Source organism: Orcinus orca, chromosome 1 (assembly GCF_937001465.1).
Source record: "Orcinus orca chromosome 1, mOrcOrc1.1, whole genome shotgun sequence".
In the NCBI taxonomy this organism is placed as follows: domain Eukaryota; kingdom Metazoa; phylum Chordata; class Mammalia; order Artiodactyla; family Delphinidae; genus Orcinus; species Orcinus orca.
The window spans coordinates 196766496-196784471 of NC_064559.1; the positions used below are offsets into that span (position 1 = coordinate 196766496).

General features: G+C 38.6%; 2 protein-coding genes across 25 annotated transcripts in view; one reads left to right on the forward strand and one right to left on the reverse strand.

The window, feature by feature from the left end:
• EIF4G3 (eukaryotic translation initiation factor 4 gamma 3) overlaps positions 1-17976 on the forward strand; it is a 362883-nt gene that overhangs the window by 306181 nt on the left and 38726 nt on the right. For 23 of the 24 annotated variants that reach the window (XM_049706459.1, XM_033433181.2, XM_033433186.2 and 20 more), the window contains 8 exons: positions 3544-3690; positions 5096-5332; positions 6371-6475; positions 7891-8023; positions 10689-10783; positions 12962-13055; positions 14063-14180; positions 15659-15879. In XM_049706459.1, the coding sequence (XP_049562416.1) occupies positions 3544-3690; positions 5096-5332; positions 6371-6475; positions 7891-8023; positions 10689-10783; positions 12962-13055; positions 14063-14180; positions 15659-15879 (1150 nt within the window). Of the gene's footprint in view, positions 1-3543; positions 3691-5095; positions 5333-6370; positions 6476-7890; positions 8024-10688; positions 10784-12961; positions 13056-14062; positions 14181-15658; positions 15880-17976 lie in introns of those variants that run through there. The other variant, XM_033433190.2, reaches the window with a different exon arrangement.
• Positions 4627-5071, reverse strand: LOC101288909 (small ubiquitin-related modifier 2-like). The gene has a single exon (XM_004272496.3). It carries the CDS (start codon positions 4933-4935, stop codon positions 4648-4650), a length of 288 nt encoding a protein of 95 aa, XP_004272544.1. The 5' UTR covers positions 4936-5071; the 3' UTR covers positions 4627-4647.

Consider the following 17976-nt stretch of genomic DNA (forward strand, 5'->3'; position numbering starts at 1 on the left):
CTCTTCATGTTCTGTTCTAACTAACCAATTTTACTGAGTCTCCTGACCAATGTCCAGCTGACAACACATGCTGACTTAATAATGTCATAATCCTGTTTAACTTACCATCTCTTAAGCAGAAAAAAGTTACCATGCATCACAATTCTCAGAGGATATATCCTCCCTGGCCTATTTCCATATTTCCACAGCCTTGTTAACCATCCCCAGAGGACCTTAAGATCAAGTTCCAAAACAAGTCTTAAGGAAGTTGTGTAGCTAGACATTCATTCATTTGGAGACAAATGTTCTTGCAGATTTGTGGCCATTCTGCTGATTGTTTGATTTTAATACTTCCATGTGAATATATCTAAAAAGCTTATGCACAATCACATGTTCTTTATGTCCTATACATGTGAAGTGTCCCATGACCATCATTTTGGGACAGCAGATATTCAATTCTCTTGCCTTTTGTGGTTCTCTCCCTAATTGCTTTGTGAGCTAATAACTTAAATACTTTCTTTGATATTTATGTTATTAGAATATAGATTTCTCTTAATTTTTACTTACAAACATGTCAAATACAGCTGCAAGTTTAAATGTAGCTATATTAGTTTATTGTACTCTTACTTATGTGCTAGAAACTATTATTTGTTTTACTTAGACTATCTCATTTAATCCTTCAAACAGTCCTAAGAGATAGATGTTATCCCCATATTAGAAAGAAACAGAAGTTTGGTGCAGCTAATTCATTTGGCCAAAGTCACATGGCAGATCTGGGGTTATGACTATCTCCAAAGCTCCTGTTTCAACAGCTACTTTATGATGTCCCTCAATCTGTAATCACTGGAATGCCTCCTTCTGCAGATGAAGGGACTAAGGCTTAATGAGGTAACTTTCTCACATTTACATACTGATTAGGTATAGAGCTGGGATCCAAATCCTGATTTTATGACTCAAGATTCCAGTGATCTTTCACTTTCAGTGTTCCCCATACCCCAGGTAAACTTTATTCTTTGTGACTTACAAAGTGTTTCCCCCAAACCTGGTTCACTGGATGCTTAAAGCTGCACTCTAGGTTAGACACAGGGATTGTGCCTCCCTTGTTTTTAGATGATGAAACGAACTTGGGTTAAAAGAATTGCCTTTGTTTAAAATCAAGTGAGCAAATCTTTTGATCTTTAACCCAACACTTTCAACATAGCCTTCCCTACATAAAAGGTGTAAAAGGCAAAGCTTTTTATACATTTTGTGTAGGGAAAAATTCTCCTTTGCTTTATGCCATTTCTATTTGTTTCTATAAACCAACATATCACAAGTTGTATTTATTTAACCTTTCTGACTCATTTTAATTCTGGTCCCTCTCACCATAAGACAGTGGCTTGAATTTTCATATTACCACATTTTTCTCATTTTCTACACAGTAAATCCATAATGCAGGAAACATCTCATTATGGCCCAGGTGATTTTTATTATATCACTCTATTATGTTCTTAGTGTTAATATAGGTAATGGTGGTGACTATGCCAGGAAGTTGGATAGGACCTTTTGACTGGTTTACTTGTGTTCCTATACAGTAGCAAATTGGACGTAACTGCTGATTTTTAGAACCTTCAGTCTATTCTGGAACCTTATGTCATGTTGGTGCTCTGTTATATATAACCTCGCTTGTAGATATGCTTCTTATAGTGCATTGTTGTATATTCTGGGTTGTATATAGTAAGAGTCTACTTTGGGCTTTTACTTTGAAGAAAACCTTTGCTTTTGTGTAGCATTTCTTTTCTTTAAGGCTGATTAACACCTACTCTTGTGTGATCATAGAATAGGCCTGACTTTGAAGTGACTTGTAGTCACGTGCATTTGAATGGCCTGAATTTGGAGATAGGGACATGCTTTTCTATGGTTGTCTAAAAAGTATTTGATCATCTTCCCCTCTTTCTAAGTTAATGTTTCTTGCTGAAAAGAAAGTATAATGAAACACTTGACCCTTGGTTGGTAAGAACTGGACTTGTTGAATGGTCTTTCATATCCATTGGGAATATGTTGGAGAGTGTGCCATCAGTTCTGGCACAAATATATTGTACTATAGTATCGTAGTCCTCAGTCCTCAAGTTTCTAGCCATTCAGCCTTGATCAGTAGTTGTCCAAGTCCATTCTGGTTGACAACTCTTTTGTGAGTATGAATACAACACGTCCCATTTTTTACCAATTTCTCCCACTAAATCTAGGGTGAAGACCATGTATTTCAGAACTTTGGGAGCCACTGTGATTCTAGAAAAACCATTTTGCCATGTGAGGCAATGACTGTTCAAAATGGTACTCAGGGGATTTTGTCTGTAAAATAGAATATTTTAGTCAATCACTGTACCGGACCGCTTTCTTTATATTCTAAATAAGAATGTCTCTGTGTCTGGTTACAAGTAACCTTGAAGGTGTGAGCTACTGCAGTTACTAGAAAGCAATTGTCATTGGATTTGAATGGAAATCTTGTAAGCATCTTGCCTCCAAGAGGCGCCTCCCCTCCACCCTGAGTCTTTCTGTATATCAAAAGAATGTTTCTAAGGTGGGCATTTATTAGACTGAACTTTTAGAGAATTAGTAATTTCTTTTGACACATAAGAAATAATAAATAGGGACTTCCCTAGTGGCGCAGTGGTTAAAATCTGCCTGCCAATGCAGGGCACACGGGTTCAAGCCCGGGTCCGGGAAGATCCCACATGGCGCAGAGCAACTAACCCCTGCGCCACAACTATTGAGCCTGCGCCCTAGAGCCCTCGAGCCACAACTGCTGAGCCTGCAAGCCACAACTACTGTAGCCCGCGTGCCTAGAGCCCGAGCTCCGTAATGAGAGAAGCCACTGCAATGAGAAGCCTGCGCACAGCAACGCAGAGTAGACCCCGCTCGCCACAACTAGAAAAAGCCTGCACGCAGCAACGAAGACCCAATGCAGCCAAAAATAAAGTACATAAATTTATAAAAAAAAATAATAATAATAAACATACTATATTGATAGTCAAAGTAAATACTAGTATTACAGTGTTGTGACATTCCCCTTAGGAATAGATATCTCAAAAATCCTCAACTGTGTTCCCACACTTCTGCTTTTTTCTAGAATAAGGACCTCACCTCCAACAGTTTTCCTGTGGCCATGAAATTCTCCCCTGCTTTATTTCGTTTTTATTTGTTCCTTTAAACCAAAGTACCTACAGTAGTAGGAGGAAAAACAAAAGTAATAACCCTTCAGAGTTAAAAAGGTCTAGAGGAGTGCAGAATCATGACTATAGTAATATTACAAGGATTTCAGTCAGCTAGAGGCACAACCAGTCAGAGAGGATACAGTACATTTATATGAGAGGAATGTGTATCTTTTCTGCATAAAACTTAAAACATCTTAACCATTAAAACATGAAATGCCTTAAGCTAAATTGTATATATCTTGTAGAAAGAATGCTTACCTGTGGTTCGGTCAGCGTTATTTTGCACAATAAAGAAAATAGATATTTTGAGAAAATCATTAAATTTCTTTCAGTAATTTTGCCGCTTTTGCATTTTCCCATCTGGATGCAGCTGAAAGTACCCATGGCGGACAAGCCTGGTAACACAGTGAATTTCCGGAAGCTACTACTGAACCGTTGCCAGAAGGAGTTTGAAAAAGATAAAGCTGATGATGATGTCTTTGAGAAGAAGCAGAAAGAACTCGAGGCTGCCAGCGCTGTAAGTATTTTCATGGAAAGACAGTGCTTGAGCACTTCAAGTATTATCAAATAGAATTTTCAGGAAGCTGGCTACAATATCTTCCTACACTTCAGTAGGTGCCTGTGGCCTTTTCTTCATGTGGAAATACACTGTATTGGTGTTTAGAGGAATGCTTTATTCCTTTTAGTGCCACATGTAAGGGCAGCTCAACCTTCTAAGATAGGGATTCAGAACCTAGACTTCAGAAAGGTCACTAAATTCCAGAAATCTCCTGAAATGGATGCACACTTACAGGTATAGTTTTGTTTTCTGAGTAGGTCTGTAGTTACTGTCAAAATATCAAAGGGTATCCCTGACCCCTAGAAAGGGTGAGGACCATGAATCCAAGCGTATTTTTTTTTTAAACAAGAAATTTATTTAAACGACAAGACGCTTGACTTGAAGGGAAAACTATCTAGGATTCATTTCTTTTAGAGTAATTTATCCCTACTTAAAGACAGGTTGCCTTACATGTAACAGCTACGTACAAAAAAGTTATAAAATTGTCCTTGGTTTTACAATGATACATGAAAAACATTAAAATTCTCCAATCGAACAAGGTATGCAAGAGTTTTTATGCTGGTTTTTTTTTCATTAAATAGTGAGAGCAAAATAACTTACTGGAATTAAAGATAAGAGCTGAATGAGCATGCTACTAATGGAGAAAAGGGGGTATTTTCACAGAACCAGTATTTTTCCCCATCCCATCTCCATTTGATGTCGATCAAAACATACCATTGGCCATTTAGTTTAAAAAAAAATGCAATAAGCTTGTGCATATACACCAGTTACTTTATGTACGATAAAGGAATGGGGAAGGGGATAATGAAAGAATAGAGAAACTATACTGTAATAGTCAGGATGTGGTGGAACCAAATTGCGGTATTCTAATTGAGAACGTCTTCTTGGTCTGGAGTAAAGTAGCAGGTTTTCTCTTTAGTAGACACCTCCTGTCTGCTGTTGGAACACATCAATTGCATCTTCATCCTCCACTTCCAACTGTGCAGGTGTGTCTGTTTCATTGATTGGCTGCCCATCAAATTGGGACCTGATCTGCCTCACTGACAAACCCTGTCCTTCACAGTAGGCTTTCATTAGTTCACCAAATGGTGCATGCCTCTTAATATTAAACTGCACCATGGAACCATCCTGCCCTGCCACCTTCAAATTAATACAGTCATTGTTCTCCATCTTGATTCTTTCCTTGGGCTTTTCATCAGCCATGGTGAGCACTGGAGTCTCCTCAGCTGCCGCTTCACAAAAGAGGTACCAGGTCCGCCCTGAACAAGCACACAAGCAGCACCGGTCAAGCGTATGTTTTTAGCATCTATTATGCAGTACCATTTTCATCATCAAGATTCTGTTATTCTTCCTTACACAATAGCCGGAGGAGAGGACAAGGCTTCATGATGAGCTAGAAGAAGCTAAGGATAAAGCCCGGCGGAGATCCATTGGTAACATCAAGTTCATTGGAGAACTCTTCAAACTCAAAATGCTGACTGAAGCCATCATGCATGACTGTGTGGTGAAGCTGCTAAAGAACCATGATGAAGAATCCCTCGAGTGCCTGTGCCGCCTGCTCACCACAATTGGCAAAGACCTGGACTTTGAGAAAGCAAAGGTAAAAACCCCAGATCTCAGAAACCTCCGGCAGGGACTCTTTGTCAATTGCGGAAGAAGTAGACTGTCAACACGAGCGTCCATCTCGCCCCAGCAGTCTAGGCTGCCTGTTTTTCTTCTTTTGCCCTTCTCATTGTCATTGTTGGGCCATCATGCTCCTTACCACATTTTCATTAACGTCAGAAGTGAAGAGGGTCCCAAATTATATAAAAGCCAATTCATGAATTGAGATTGTTTGTCACTTGTCCTTTTTCTGCATGACTGTTTCACAGGTCATTTGTATGTGTATGTATAGCAAATTGTGGACAGAAATTTTGGAGAGAAAAGCTACTAAGGGCCAGGACTGAGGGTAAGACAGAAACAAAGAAGACACGATAGCTTTCTCAAGTTTATGCTCTAATAGAGCATTAGCGACAGAGCTGTCTAACCATAATATAAGAAATCATTAAAAGTATTATAATTCAAATATAGCATGGTACTTTCCAAATAACGGGTAGGGAAATTAGAAATGCATCAAAGAAATAATGTTAGAAATGTTTCATAACATCAGAATCAGCTAGGATTATGTTTGGCTATGACAGAAAACCCCAAATATCAGTGTGTTATACAAGACTGAGGTTAATTTCTCAGCCATGTAAATGAAGTTCAGGGGTAAGAAGTCTGAGGCTGGCCTGGTGGCTAAGCGATGATAAAAAATTTCAATTCCTCCAGCTTAACATTTTGTCATCGCTAAGGTGCAGCCCTTGTCCTTACTGATCTGATAGCCTAGAAGGTTGGAAAGGGGCAAAGGACCCAGCCACCCCTCTCTTAAGGTTCCGAGGAGCTGCAGTATGACATTTTCATCTATATTTTGTTGGCCTGTGACTGTGACCAGCTGCCTGGAATATGTAGCCTTTATTTTGGGTGTCATGTTCAATTAAACATTCTACCCCATGGCCTTTTGGCTATAAGTTGTGTTTATAGGCCGTTTAAAATTCTACATGGTAAAACTACATTTGAATTCCTCAGCCAGGAATACTAATGATTTTGTATCCTGCAGCCACGTATGGACCAGTATTTTAATCAGATGGAGAAAATTGTGAAAGAAAGAAAAACCTCATCTAGGATTCGATTCATGCTTCAGGATGTGATAGACCTAAGGCTGGTAAGTAGAAAGATAAGCCTACCACTACAGTCTCTTTTCAGGAGTTGGCTTGGGGAGGATGTCCTAAGATTTACATGTATAATAATTTAATGCTTTTGCTGCCTGACTCTCAGAACTTGAACTGACAAACTTTCGTGAGGGAGTTATGTGAAAGGACAAAGGGCATATACACCTACCTGTCTGTTACTTGTTTCTTTTCTTTATTCTGATTTTCAAACCACATTGCAGTTTTGAAATCAGGCATTCTGTGGTCATTTAAATTTAGTCTTAGCATGCTAAATAATCAGGAAGGCTCATCTTCAAAGTGAATATATTTAACTTCCCTAAGCCTTACATTTTAGCCTCTGAAATGGTGATGTTGCCTACTTTGCAGATGTGTTACGAAGATTCACTGAGGTAATTATGTATCGTGCCCAGCTCAAAAGAGATGTTCATGTTTTCCTCTCTTTTTCTTACCGTATACCCTCTTGTTCTGCTGATTTTTTTTTTTTTTTCCTCATTTCTCATACCAGGTGTAGTTTTTACCACTACCACCTCTTTTCCCTTTTCCTATATTAACTCCTACAGGGAATATACTGCAGCTGATGCTAAGCTAGAGAAAGTGAATATGGGTCCCCCCTCTTCCCTGCCCTGCGCCCAGACCAGATGGTATTGATGACGATTCTTTATCTTCCTAAGCCGAGATGTGACCTCAGGATCCTTCTTATTAGCAAAGCCACTACCAGTTGATCAGAATTTTGAATGCCGATTTCAACCTTTTTGCCATTCTTGCCTCAAGCTAATATAAATGTTAAAAACTTCTCCGCCTGTTCCTTCAGTCACTCATATTGGTATCAGATGTTGAGACTCTAGCTGGGAAGGGAAGTAAAGGGAGAAGTGTAACTCTAAGGAGACAGCTTGTTTTGTCCTTAGCGGAGAGGATAACCGGAGCTCAGGGCGGTGCGGCATTTTGTGTAGACACCAGAACCTTGATATGGGTGGGAGAAGAGCGCTAGTCAGCCTCCATTTAGAGCCCCAGTGGAGTGTGCTATGGACTGAGTGGCAACATACCAGACTAAGTCAAGGCCAAAGAATCCTGATCTTCGTTGATTCCTCTTCTCACTCCTTTCAAAAATACAAAATGATAAAATGCATAGAAAGGTAGGTAGGTAGGAAGGAAGACAGATAGATAGTTTGGCCAGTCTTTCACTCTGTCTTTATCCATCAGCTATTGGAATGCTCAGTATACAGTAGCTCAGGGTTGACTGAGAAAAATTTAATTATTTGGCTGTAATGAAAAACTGGCATAGTACCAGATTTTATATGTATTTTATACTTTTCCAGCAAAGTATAAAACAGATTCTCAAAAATTTCATTTTTATTTTCCTTTTTATTTTTAGTTATCTGGCTGATAACTTCATTTTCTCCTTTTATAGTGTAATTGGGTATCTCGAAGAGCAGATCAAGGGCCTAAAACTATTGAACAGATTCACAAAGAAGCTAAAATAGAAGAACAAGAAGAGCAGAGGAAGGTCCAGCAACTCATGACCAAAGAGAAGAGAAGACCAGGTGAGGGGTGCAGTCCACCACGCATTAGAGAACTTGGGAGTTTTGAGGGATAGATGTTTAAGAATTCTATTTTAAATATGAAATGAGAGCAGAAAGACTAACCCGAAGAATGGAGTGGTGATTGGTAAGTGAAGCAGCTTCACCTGGAGACTGGTTGTTGAGTAAAAGCAGAGAATACAGGAACTAAACATGATTTCTTTGACTACTTCAAAGGCAGTAATCAACAAGACTTTATTGAGCATCTTCTGTATACTCAGTATTGGTGAGAGATATAAAAAGAAGTAGAAGATATAGCTCCTTCCCTCTGAAAGCTTTCAGTTTATCGGGAAAGCCAAAACTAATAAAGGGTACATTTTCAAGCAAATGGAAGATGCTATCAATTATGAAATGTATTCTCCACTAAGGCTATTAAAATTCAGAAGAGGAGAGGTAGAAACCTGGAGGAAATCTTTATTTGAGGAAGGGGCACTTGAACTGGGTGTTGGTGGATGGACGATATTTGGAAGGGAAGGAAAAATTTTAGTCATGAAATTAAAATAAACATATACTGTAAAGAGGAATCAGTAAGCCTGATTAGAGTAAAATTTAAGTGTTCAGAAGGAATGGAAAAATGTTTGTCCAGAAGAATGGAGCCAGATTAGGAACTTTCGGCTTGATTTGACATTAAGGAGCCATTGTGTGTTTTTGAGCCAAAGGAGTAATGTCATGCTAGAGATGCATAAATAAAATGAGTCTGTTGCTCTTCACATGATGAATCAAGGGCTACACTGAACTCAGAAATGTTGCTGTTGCCTGAAATGCTATGTGGAGGAAGGTAAGATGAAAGATGAAATAGAAGGCATTTTACAGCTGAGAAAATAGAAAGTCTATTGACTAAGTTTAGGAACATTGGAAGAGGAAGACTTTTTCAGAAAGGAAATGATCTTCTTTTTTTTAAGCCTGTTCCTTCTAAGATGACATCCAAATGAGAATGCTCATTTTGTCCACTGTACAGTTAAGTGGTCAGTTAAGTGACTGGGTCATATTAGTAATAGAGGTTGAGAGCATAGACTGGAGCCAAGCTATCTTGATGTGAATTTCAGCTCTCCTGCATCCTAGCTGTATGACCTTGCACAAGTCACTTAATCTGTAAAATTGATCACATAATAGTACCTAGGATTTGGGTGAGGATGGAATGAGCTAATATAGGTAAAGTGTTCAGCGTAGCAACTGCCACCTAGTAAATACTCAATAACCATTAGCCCTTATTTACCATAGACACTGTATAGCTCATAGTGAAGTTCTGAGAGATGAATCCTCCAGGGAAGAAAGTGTGCTTTTCCATTTCACAGGAACAAGGAATAAGCAAGCCTGTTCATGATCATTAATACCATTTAGCAAAGAGAAAATCAAGAAATACGTGAGGATTGGAAAAGCTTTTGGACAGACAGTTTGGTGGTCTTTCATTCATTTATTCAATAAATATTTACTGAGTGCTTGTCACTTAACAGGAGAGACAAAGTCCCTTACCTCATGCAGCTTACATCTTACGGGGAGTGGGAGGTGGGGTGGGGAACAAATACATAAATATACAGTTTTGCCAGATAGATATGTTCTATAGAAAAGCTAAAACAGAGAGGGTGGGGGTAGGAGAGCAAGGTTTGATAAATAGAGGTTACAGTTTTAAATAGGGAGGTTGGGCAGCCTATTAAAAGTTGGTGTTTGAGCGAAGACTGAATGAAGTAATGAGTCATGTGGATATCTGGGGAAGACGGTTTTAGGCAAAGGGAATAATAAGTACAAAGGCCCTGAAGCAGCCTTTTCAAGGATCAGCAAGGAGGCCAGTGTGGCTACAGCAAAGGGCACGGCGGGGAGAGTGGTAGGACATTGGGTCCGAGAGGAAGGGGGCCAGATTATTTAGAGTTTGTAGGCCCTTTATAAGGAACCTGTCTTTCTCTCAGAGTGAAATAGATAACAGAAGTGTTTTGGGCAGAGAAGTGACAGGACCTAACTCACACTTTACTAGGGTCACACTGGCTGCCATGATGAAAACAGGTGAGGGTGAAAGCAGGGAAGCCAGTGACGATGTTTTTATACCAGTCGAGGAGTGTTGCTGGCTTAAACCAAATTTGTAGTGTTAGTAGTGATTAGAAGGGGCTAGATGCTGAATACATTGAAAAGGTTGAACTGACGAGATTTGCTGACAGATTAGGTGTGACGTGTGAGAGAAAGAGGAATCAAGGTTTTCTGCCTCAGCAGCTGAAAGTTTGGAGAAGCAGGTTTTGGGGGGATGATCGAAGCATAGTGTGTCATATGACACCATTAAGTGAAATAAACTTTGCAATAAATTATTTCCATCTGATCTCTCCCAAAGTGTTCTCATCATTAACTCTATAAACATTAGATTTGGCCCTCCCTTGTCTAGCACTAAATCCCTATTCATTTGTATCAGTTGGTTTCTTCTAGGTCAGTAATGTTTCATGAGAGATGGATACAAGCAAAGTACTTCTACTTGATACTTTCATGTTGTGGGTAGTAAAGAGACTGTCAGCAACGCTTTTACAATTTCTTTTGTCTTTTTCCTGGGTTTTGATTGGAGCTGCTGAGTTGAAAATATTGCTTGCCCTTTCATTGTCAAACTGATTTGAGACAGATGAGAGAGGGGCTCGCTCTGTCTTCCCTGCAGGTGTCCAGAGAGTGGACGAAGGTGGGTGGAACACTGTTCAAGGGGCCAAGAATAGTCGGGTACTGGACCCCTCAAAATTCCTGAAAATCACTAAGGTGAGTGTGACATTTAAACACAACTTCAAACAGCCCCAAAACATGGCTCTCAAAATTATTTCTCATATGAAATAGCCATATTTGCAGATTTTATGGGGTGGTGGTTTTTTCATGCAGATGTATTTCTACAGCTCAGCATCATCAATAAGTGTATTCTTACCTACTTGTCCTGGCTTTAGTCCTTTTATTTCTATGAGTGTTTATTAAGGAGGACTAGGTTAATTAGGTTTACTAAGGCTTACTAACTGACTAGGTTAATTCTTAAAGGTATGAGATGCTTAGTATAAGAGAGATGATAACAAAAATTCTTGAGAAGTCATAGTTAATTGCAAGCTTTTATACATATATATATATACAGTATATTCATACTGTATGATATAATATTCATACTGTATAATATATATACAGTATATTCTTAGCTCTGAGGAAGAAGCAGGTACCTGTCTAGGTCTAATCATGAAAGGAATGAATGGTTTGCTATATCCAAGGCATAAAAGAAATCACAGAGGACCTACCAGAAATTATTCTGTGATAAAGATTTAATGTATTCTCTTTCCTTCTCTTGAGAATCCATGGGCAGTAAGAGGAAAGAATTTTCTCCTAGCAGATGTTTTCAGCAGTGGAAGTTGATCACTATAAGTAGAATGAAGAACCTTGGAAAAGATAGAGAAAGTAGAATTACATTTTGTAAAAGTGGAAACTTGTACAGCCCAGTGAGTTTTGCAGATCACTTTCAAGTGTAGTTTGATCCTTACTTGTAATATTATTTACATAGTCCTGAAAATTGGCAGCCTGCCAGTAGGATAAAGACAACCTGAAGCTAATGTTGAAAGTATCAAATGGAAGAAGATGGGCTGTGTTGTTTGCATCTTTATGGTCTTGTCAAGGCATTGCTTCAGGATAGAACAGTCCCTCTCTGGGTCTCTTTTGATGTATCAGCTGGGATCCTGTTCTCTAAGACTCTGGTACATTCTTCCAGTTGTTTATGTCTCAGAGAAGGAATTCCATTTCTGAATACAACTTGATTCCCATCCACTTCCATTTCCAGCAAGAGACAGTTTTAACCAAAATCATTTGTCTGTGTTTTACAATATTGTTTCTGTGCATGGGCACTATGATAAGCCTACAACATTATTTCCTTAATATTTTGAAAAATATATAAATTAAAAAAAATAAATGTAGTATATATTCAGGTAGTTATACTGTAGGTACTCTATATAAACATCTCATTAAAAGTTCAAAACCATTAAGCAAATTCACTGTTAACTGTTAACTGTCATATAGCAAACAGTACCGTCAGAATATAGTAATACCTTTGTTACAAGGCACTGCTTTACAGCTTTTGTGCTGTGGTGTGCATTTTATGAGTATCTTGGATTCATTTGTACTGAAGTTGTGCTGGGAGAGTTAAATCTGAGACATATCGGGCACCTTAACTCCCTGTCTTAACATTTCATTCTCTTTTGTCTTATTCCTCTTTATTGAATGCTCCTATTCCACCTCTCCTTCCCAGCCCCACCCTAGTTTAGGCTTTGCTAAAATGTGAAATCTTTGTGTCTTTCAACCTGTTTTCTGACAGTCACTTGAAGAGATTAATGAATTGACTTTGTAGTATTTGTTTACTCCTTTTTTTTTTTTCTTTTTTCCTTTTTTAAATCCCTGGGCATTATTGTAAGAGGGGAATCACTAGAAACTACTTATGTTTAGCAGATTGGCATTGCCGTCTTAGAGGATCTGAATGCATTCTCCAGACCAGTGGTTTCTAACTGTATTTTGTGGAAGCTGGATTCCAGAGAGTGCTTCAGGGGCCAGTTTAATGTGAACAGCTCCCATTTATGTTTCTTATGTGCGCATTCCAGGCAAAATTTTGTTGTTGAAATTGGTTTTATTTCACGGTTTAAAAAAAAAAGGTAGGGGCTTCCCTGGTGGCGCAGTGGTTGGGAGTCTGCCTGCCGATGCAGGGGACGCGGGTTCGTGCCCTGGTCCCGGAGGATCCCACGTGCCGCAGAGCGGCTGGGCCCGTGGGCCGTGGCCGCTGAGCCTGTGTGTCCGGAGCCTGTGCTTCGCAACGGGAGAGGCCACAGCAGTGAGAGGCCCACATACCGCAAAAAAAAAAAAAAGGTAAACTGTTCTTCTAGAATATTTCCTATTGTTGACTTGTGGTCACTTATGTTACAGCCCACAATTGATGAGAAAATTCAGCTGGTACCTAAAGCACAGCTGGGCAGTTGGGGAAAAGGCAGCAGTGGTGGAGCAAAGGCAAGTGAGACTGGTAAGTATGGAGTATCCCTTCTTGGGAACCTGCATGTGGTCTATTAGCATTCACCTTACAATGCTTTCTGCAGTCATTTCATAAACAATTTTAGGAAAATATCTATAGACTAAATCATAGCTGGATTTATTGGTGTCCCACTCTAACATAATTTGAGCGTTTCTTCCTCAGTAAGGATCCTTAGGTATTTTGAATATTTAAAAAAAATTTTTTTAATTCAGTTAGGTTATTTAAAACTTTAATCTATTTGATTCCTTTGTTGCTGTTGTTATTGTTCACAAATTCAGTATAATTAGAAAAATTACTGGGACTCCAGGTTAAAAAGGGAAACTCATATTGCTGAGAAAAATAATATTATTACGCAGAAGCATTTAATTTCAGGGAGTTGTGAAAGAAAAAAAGAATTAGATTAAAATATTTTTCAAAATCTTTGCCGAAAGTAGATTTTGAGAGATTTGGCTTTAGGACTGAAATATTTGGATCATTACAAACACATCTTAAAAGCTAAAGAAAGACCAATGGAAAAAATGTAAACTTCATTGTTAACCTCCTTCCCGTATTTCCCTTCTACTACGTAATTTTGACCTTTTTTCTTTTAAATTAGAAAAGAAATTGTTCACTTAAACTCACATCCATAATTTTATGTAAATGATATCACAGCATTTCTGTTAGTTAGCTTTTTTAAGTGAAATATTTTGTTTTGCTTTTGCTTGCCTCCTTCCTTCCTATATTTACCATTCCCATGCCCTACTTAGGATAATTTAATTATATTTTTAAAGGAGCAAATGGTTGTAGTGAACAAAGATTCCTAAATCCTTTTTTGCATACAAGATCCCTCTAACACTGTGCTTCTGAGAGTGTGGTCTGTGGACCAGGAGATTGGTACCACCTTATTAGGCTGGTTAGAAGTGCCTAGTCTCAGGCCCCACCCCAAGGAGGCAGATCAATTAGAAGCTGTATTTTAGTCATGTGATTTGTATTTTTTTCTCACTTCTCAATACCTATAGATGCCTTAAGGTCAAGTGCTTCCAGTTTAAACAGATTCTCTGCTTTGCAACCTCCAGCACCCTCAGGGTCTACATCATCCACGCCTTTAGAGTTTGATTCCCGACGGACCTTAACTAGGTAAGAAGCTCGGTCTGCACATTAACTCAAGACTGACCTGCTTGTCAGACTGTTTCTGTCTGTCTCTCTCTCCCTCCACACACACACACACACACACACACACACACACACACACACACACAGATTATGATAATCCCTATGGATAGATTCCTTTCATCCCTAAAGTTGATTTTCTCCAAGATAAGGAAATTATAGATTTAGGATGAGGTGGAAGGGAAGGGCAAGTTATCTGACAAATATCTAATACTTTGCTCGACTGAGAAAGCCAGGCCCACCCAAAGAGCCATGGAGGCTTGTGTAGGGCTCTCCAAGGTAATGCCTCAGGATGCTCTAGGTTAACCTAGCACTCTCAAGCTGTGAGTTAAAGGGCATAACAGCCCACCCATATATTTCTCTGTCACACTGTCCTTGGAGTTATATTTGAGGTTGTCTTTTATTTTTCACTACTGTCTATATTCTACTGTCTTTCTACTTTCATTTTTGTAGGATTTATACAGTCAAGTGTTCCATTGACTAGTTTATAGAGAGTGGATGGGGACCTGTAATATAGTGACAGAGAATAAAATTTTTTCATGTAAACACTTTTAGAGCTGAGTTTCTTTAAACTGTCAAATTTTTGTTTTTTATTATAATCAGTATAACTAGTAGATTTTCTAAGCTGTATTACTAGTCTCTTGGCTTTTGAAACAAAACATAGCACAGGTCAACTTTTTAATGATGGCATAGATTGCCACTGAGCATCGGTTGTGCTACTGAGGTGTTTGTGGCTCTTTGCCCTGCTTTAGATTTCCCCTGATGGCCCTGCTTTTTGAGTACTGTGTATGTTCTTTCATAGTGGTTAGAACATTGTCGTTCCTCTAGGTCTTCCCTCTTTTCTACTTTTAAATTCTCTGTTTCTGATCTGCCCTGGGCCAAGGACCTATTTGCCCAGCTGGTCAGAATTGTCTGAAAAAAGAGTAGGAAGACAGGAAGAGTCTCTCTTAAAATGAACGAAGTGTGTGATTTTGGCTATTCAAAAACTGTTTCTACTACTTGGTTCTCAAATATTTTCCATGTGTTTGAAGTTTCTGAATAAATAAAGTATCACTGAAAGTTTTTAAGATTGTGATACCACATTCTTTTGGTACTCTTTCTCTTTCACTCATTTAGCTCATACATTCATTACTGTCTTCTTTTTTCTTAAAAGATTTTTTTTAATTTAAATAAAGAATTTCCATTAGCATTTAAAATTTTCAAGTGGTATCCCTTTAACATTTAAGAAAAAAGTCGAACACATCTTAATATTCTCTTTAAAGCATGATTTTACTTGTTTATATAAATAATTACACTTTGAAATATAATTGTTGCCTCACACATCTGAAGTTATCTGTGAAAAATTCTTCTGCATACTTTTAGAAAGCCCTAGTGTTATTTTATAATTTGAATACAGAGTGGATGGGGTGGTCTTTAGTTTGAAAATTGTTGTTTTGTCTTTTAAGTCGCGGAAGCATGGGCAGGGAGAAGAATGACAAGCCCCTTCCATCTGCAACAGCTCGTCCAAACACTTTCATGAGGGGCAGCAGCAGTAAAGACCTGTTAGACAATCAGTCTCAAGAAGAGCAACGGAGAGAGATGCTGGAGACTGTGAAGCAGCTTACAGGAGGCATGGATGTGGACAGGAACAGCACCGAGGCTGAGCGAAGCAGAATCAGGGAGTCAGGTGAGAGGCTTTATATGAACAGGTACAGGTGAAGATTGGGCCCTTAAATTTGGAAGGGAAAAAATGCAAAGGAGACTTTGTGCCTGAGTAGATTTCAGAATCAGTATATGATAACAGCACACACGCCAGTGCCTTAAAAATTAAAGGGCATCTTCAGAATCTTATAACATAGTTCTCATTCCCCAGGTATCCCTTTGTTCAGCAATTTGTAAATTTTCCCCTCTCACTATTAAAAGTGATGTAAAAGTTAAAGGGCATCTTCAGAATCTTATAACATAGTTCTCATTCCCCAGGTATCCCTTTGTTCAGCAATTTGTAAATTTTCCCCTCTCACTATTAAAAGTGATGTAAAAGTTAAAGGGCATCTTCAGAATCTTATAACATAGTTCTCATTCCCCAGGTATCCCTTTGTTCAGCAATTTGTAAATTTTCCCCTCTCACTATTAAAAGTGATGTAAAAGTTAAAGGGCATCTTCAGAATCTTATAACATAGTTCTCATTCCCCAGGTATCCCTTTGTTCAGCAATTTGTAAAATTTCCCCTCACTATTAAAAGTGATGATGATGAGGTCCTCTTGATGTATATTAAGCAGTGAATTTCTTAGAAGTTCCCTAAATTATACCCCAGTGTGCATTAGAGTGCCTGTCCTTTGTACAGCCCCTCAAATGTATGAAAATTCTGACACTCTTGAGCCACAACAGGGCAAACCAAAGAGAAAGTATCAGGTTGTCTTTTGTTACCTTCATCTTGGAACCTCTTTGGTTTTTTTACATGTTGAGCATGTATGTGCTTAGAGGACCAACTCAAATAGTGCTCTAAAAACTGCCTCATGTATTTAACCTATCTGTGTTTCAGTGTCCTCATCTGTCATATGGGGATAATAAGTGTACTAACCCTGTAGAGTTGTGGAGATTAAAAGTGAGGTTAATACATGTAAATACTTAGGACATTACAATAATAAATACAAAGTTTGCAAAAGGTATTAGATGTCTTGATGATGACAGTGATGAAAAATAGTTTTAAATCTTAATCCTGAAGTAATACTGGTTGTTTTACAACATTTTCCGAGCTTCCAATTTTGTTTCACTATTTAAATTGTGTCTCCCAACTGTAGTTTCTAAATGGATTTCACAGGCAAATTGAAATGTCTCCTCCCAACTGATAAAGACTTCGGATCTTTCAGTGGGGTTTTTTTTTTTTTTTTTTGAATTTTATTTATTTATTTTTTATACAGCAGGTTCTTATTAGTTATCTGTTTTATACATATTAGTGTATATATGTCAATCCCAATCTCCCAATTCATCCCACCACCACCACCCCGGATCTTTACAAGTGGCTTTCTTATCTGAGCTAGTTTATTTTGAGAACATAACAAGGTAGGGTGTGAAAATAATCTTGTGTGTAGTGAATAATGTAGCACAGCTGCCCTCTGCATGTTTATTGTCTGGGCCATTTGTTCATTTGCCACGTGCACCTGAGCACCTAGTGACTTCTGGGTACTCGACCCCTGCTCTTGGCCTTCAGTCTGCTGGATCAGGAAGAACTTTATCAAATAACCCCACGAAAGATGATATATAAATACAAACTGAGCAAAATGCTATGAAAGAAGGAAATGTATTTCTAAGAGAGTACTTAACAAAGGAGCTAAGTACAGTTGACACAGAGGGATGTTAGGGAAGGCTTCCCTCAGGTCTGAAGGACCAAGAGGAGTTAAAACAGGTTTGCAGGGAGGGATGGATGAGAGACAGAGAGAAAGATCATTTCATACAGCAGGAGCACCGTGAGCAAAGTATTAGTAGGAGGAACCATGGCGTATTCAAGCAGCTGCCAAAGGCCAATGTGGCTGTAACTCTGTGCACGGTTGTGTGGGCCTCATGTGCTCTTCATCATAGAAGCAATGGAGAGGAATCGAAAGACAGAAAGGAAATGGAGTATGATCTGGAAAAATGTTGAATTACTATGTTGTATACCTGAAACTAATGTGATATTGTAAATCAGCTGTACCTCAATTTAAAAAAAATACAGAAAGGAACAAAACTCTAATTATAAAAATTTATCATGTCCCTATACCTTGTAGCTGTTGTGGATTATGAAGTT

Coding starts and splice junctions, on each gene's coding strand:
- LOC101288909 (XM_004272496.3), bottom strand. CDS start 4,935: ATGGCTGATGAAAAGCCCAAGGAAAGAATCAAGATGGAGAACAATGAC.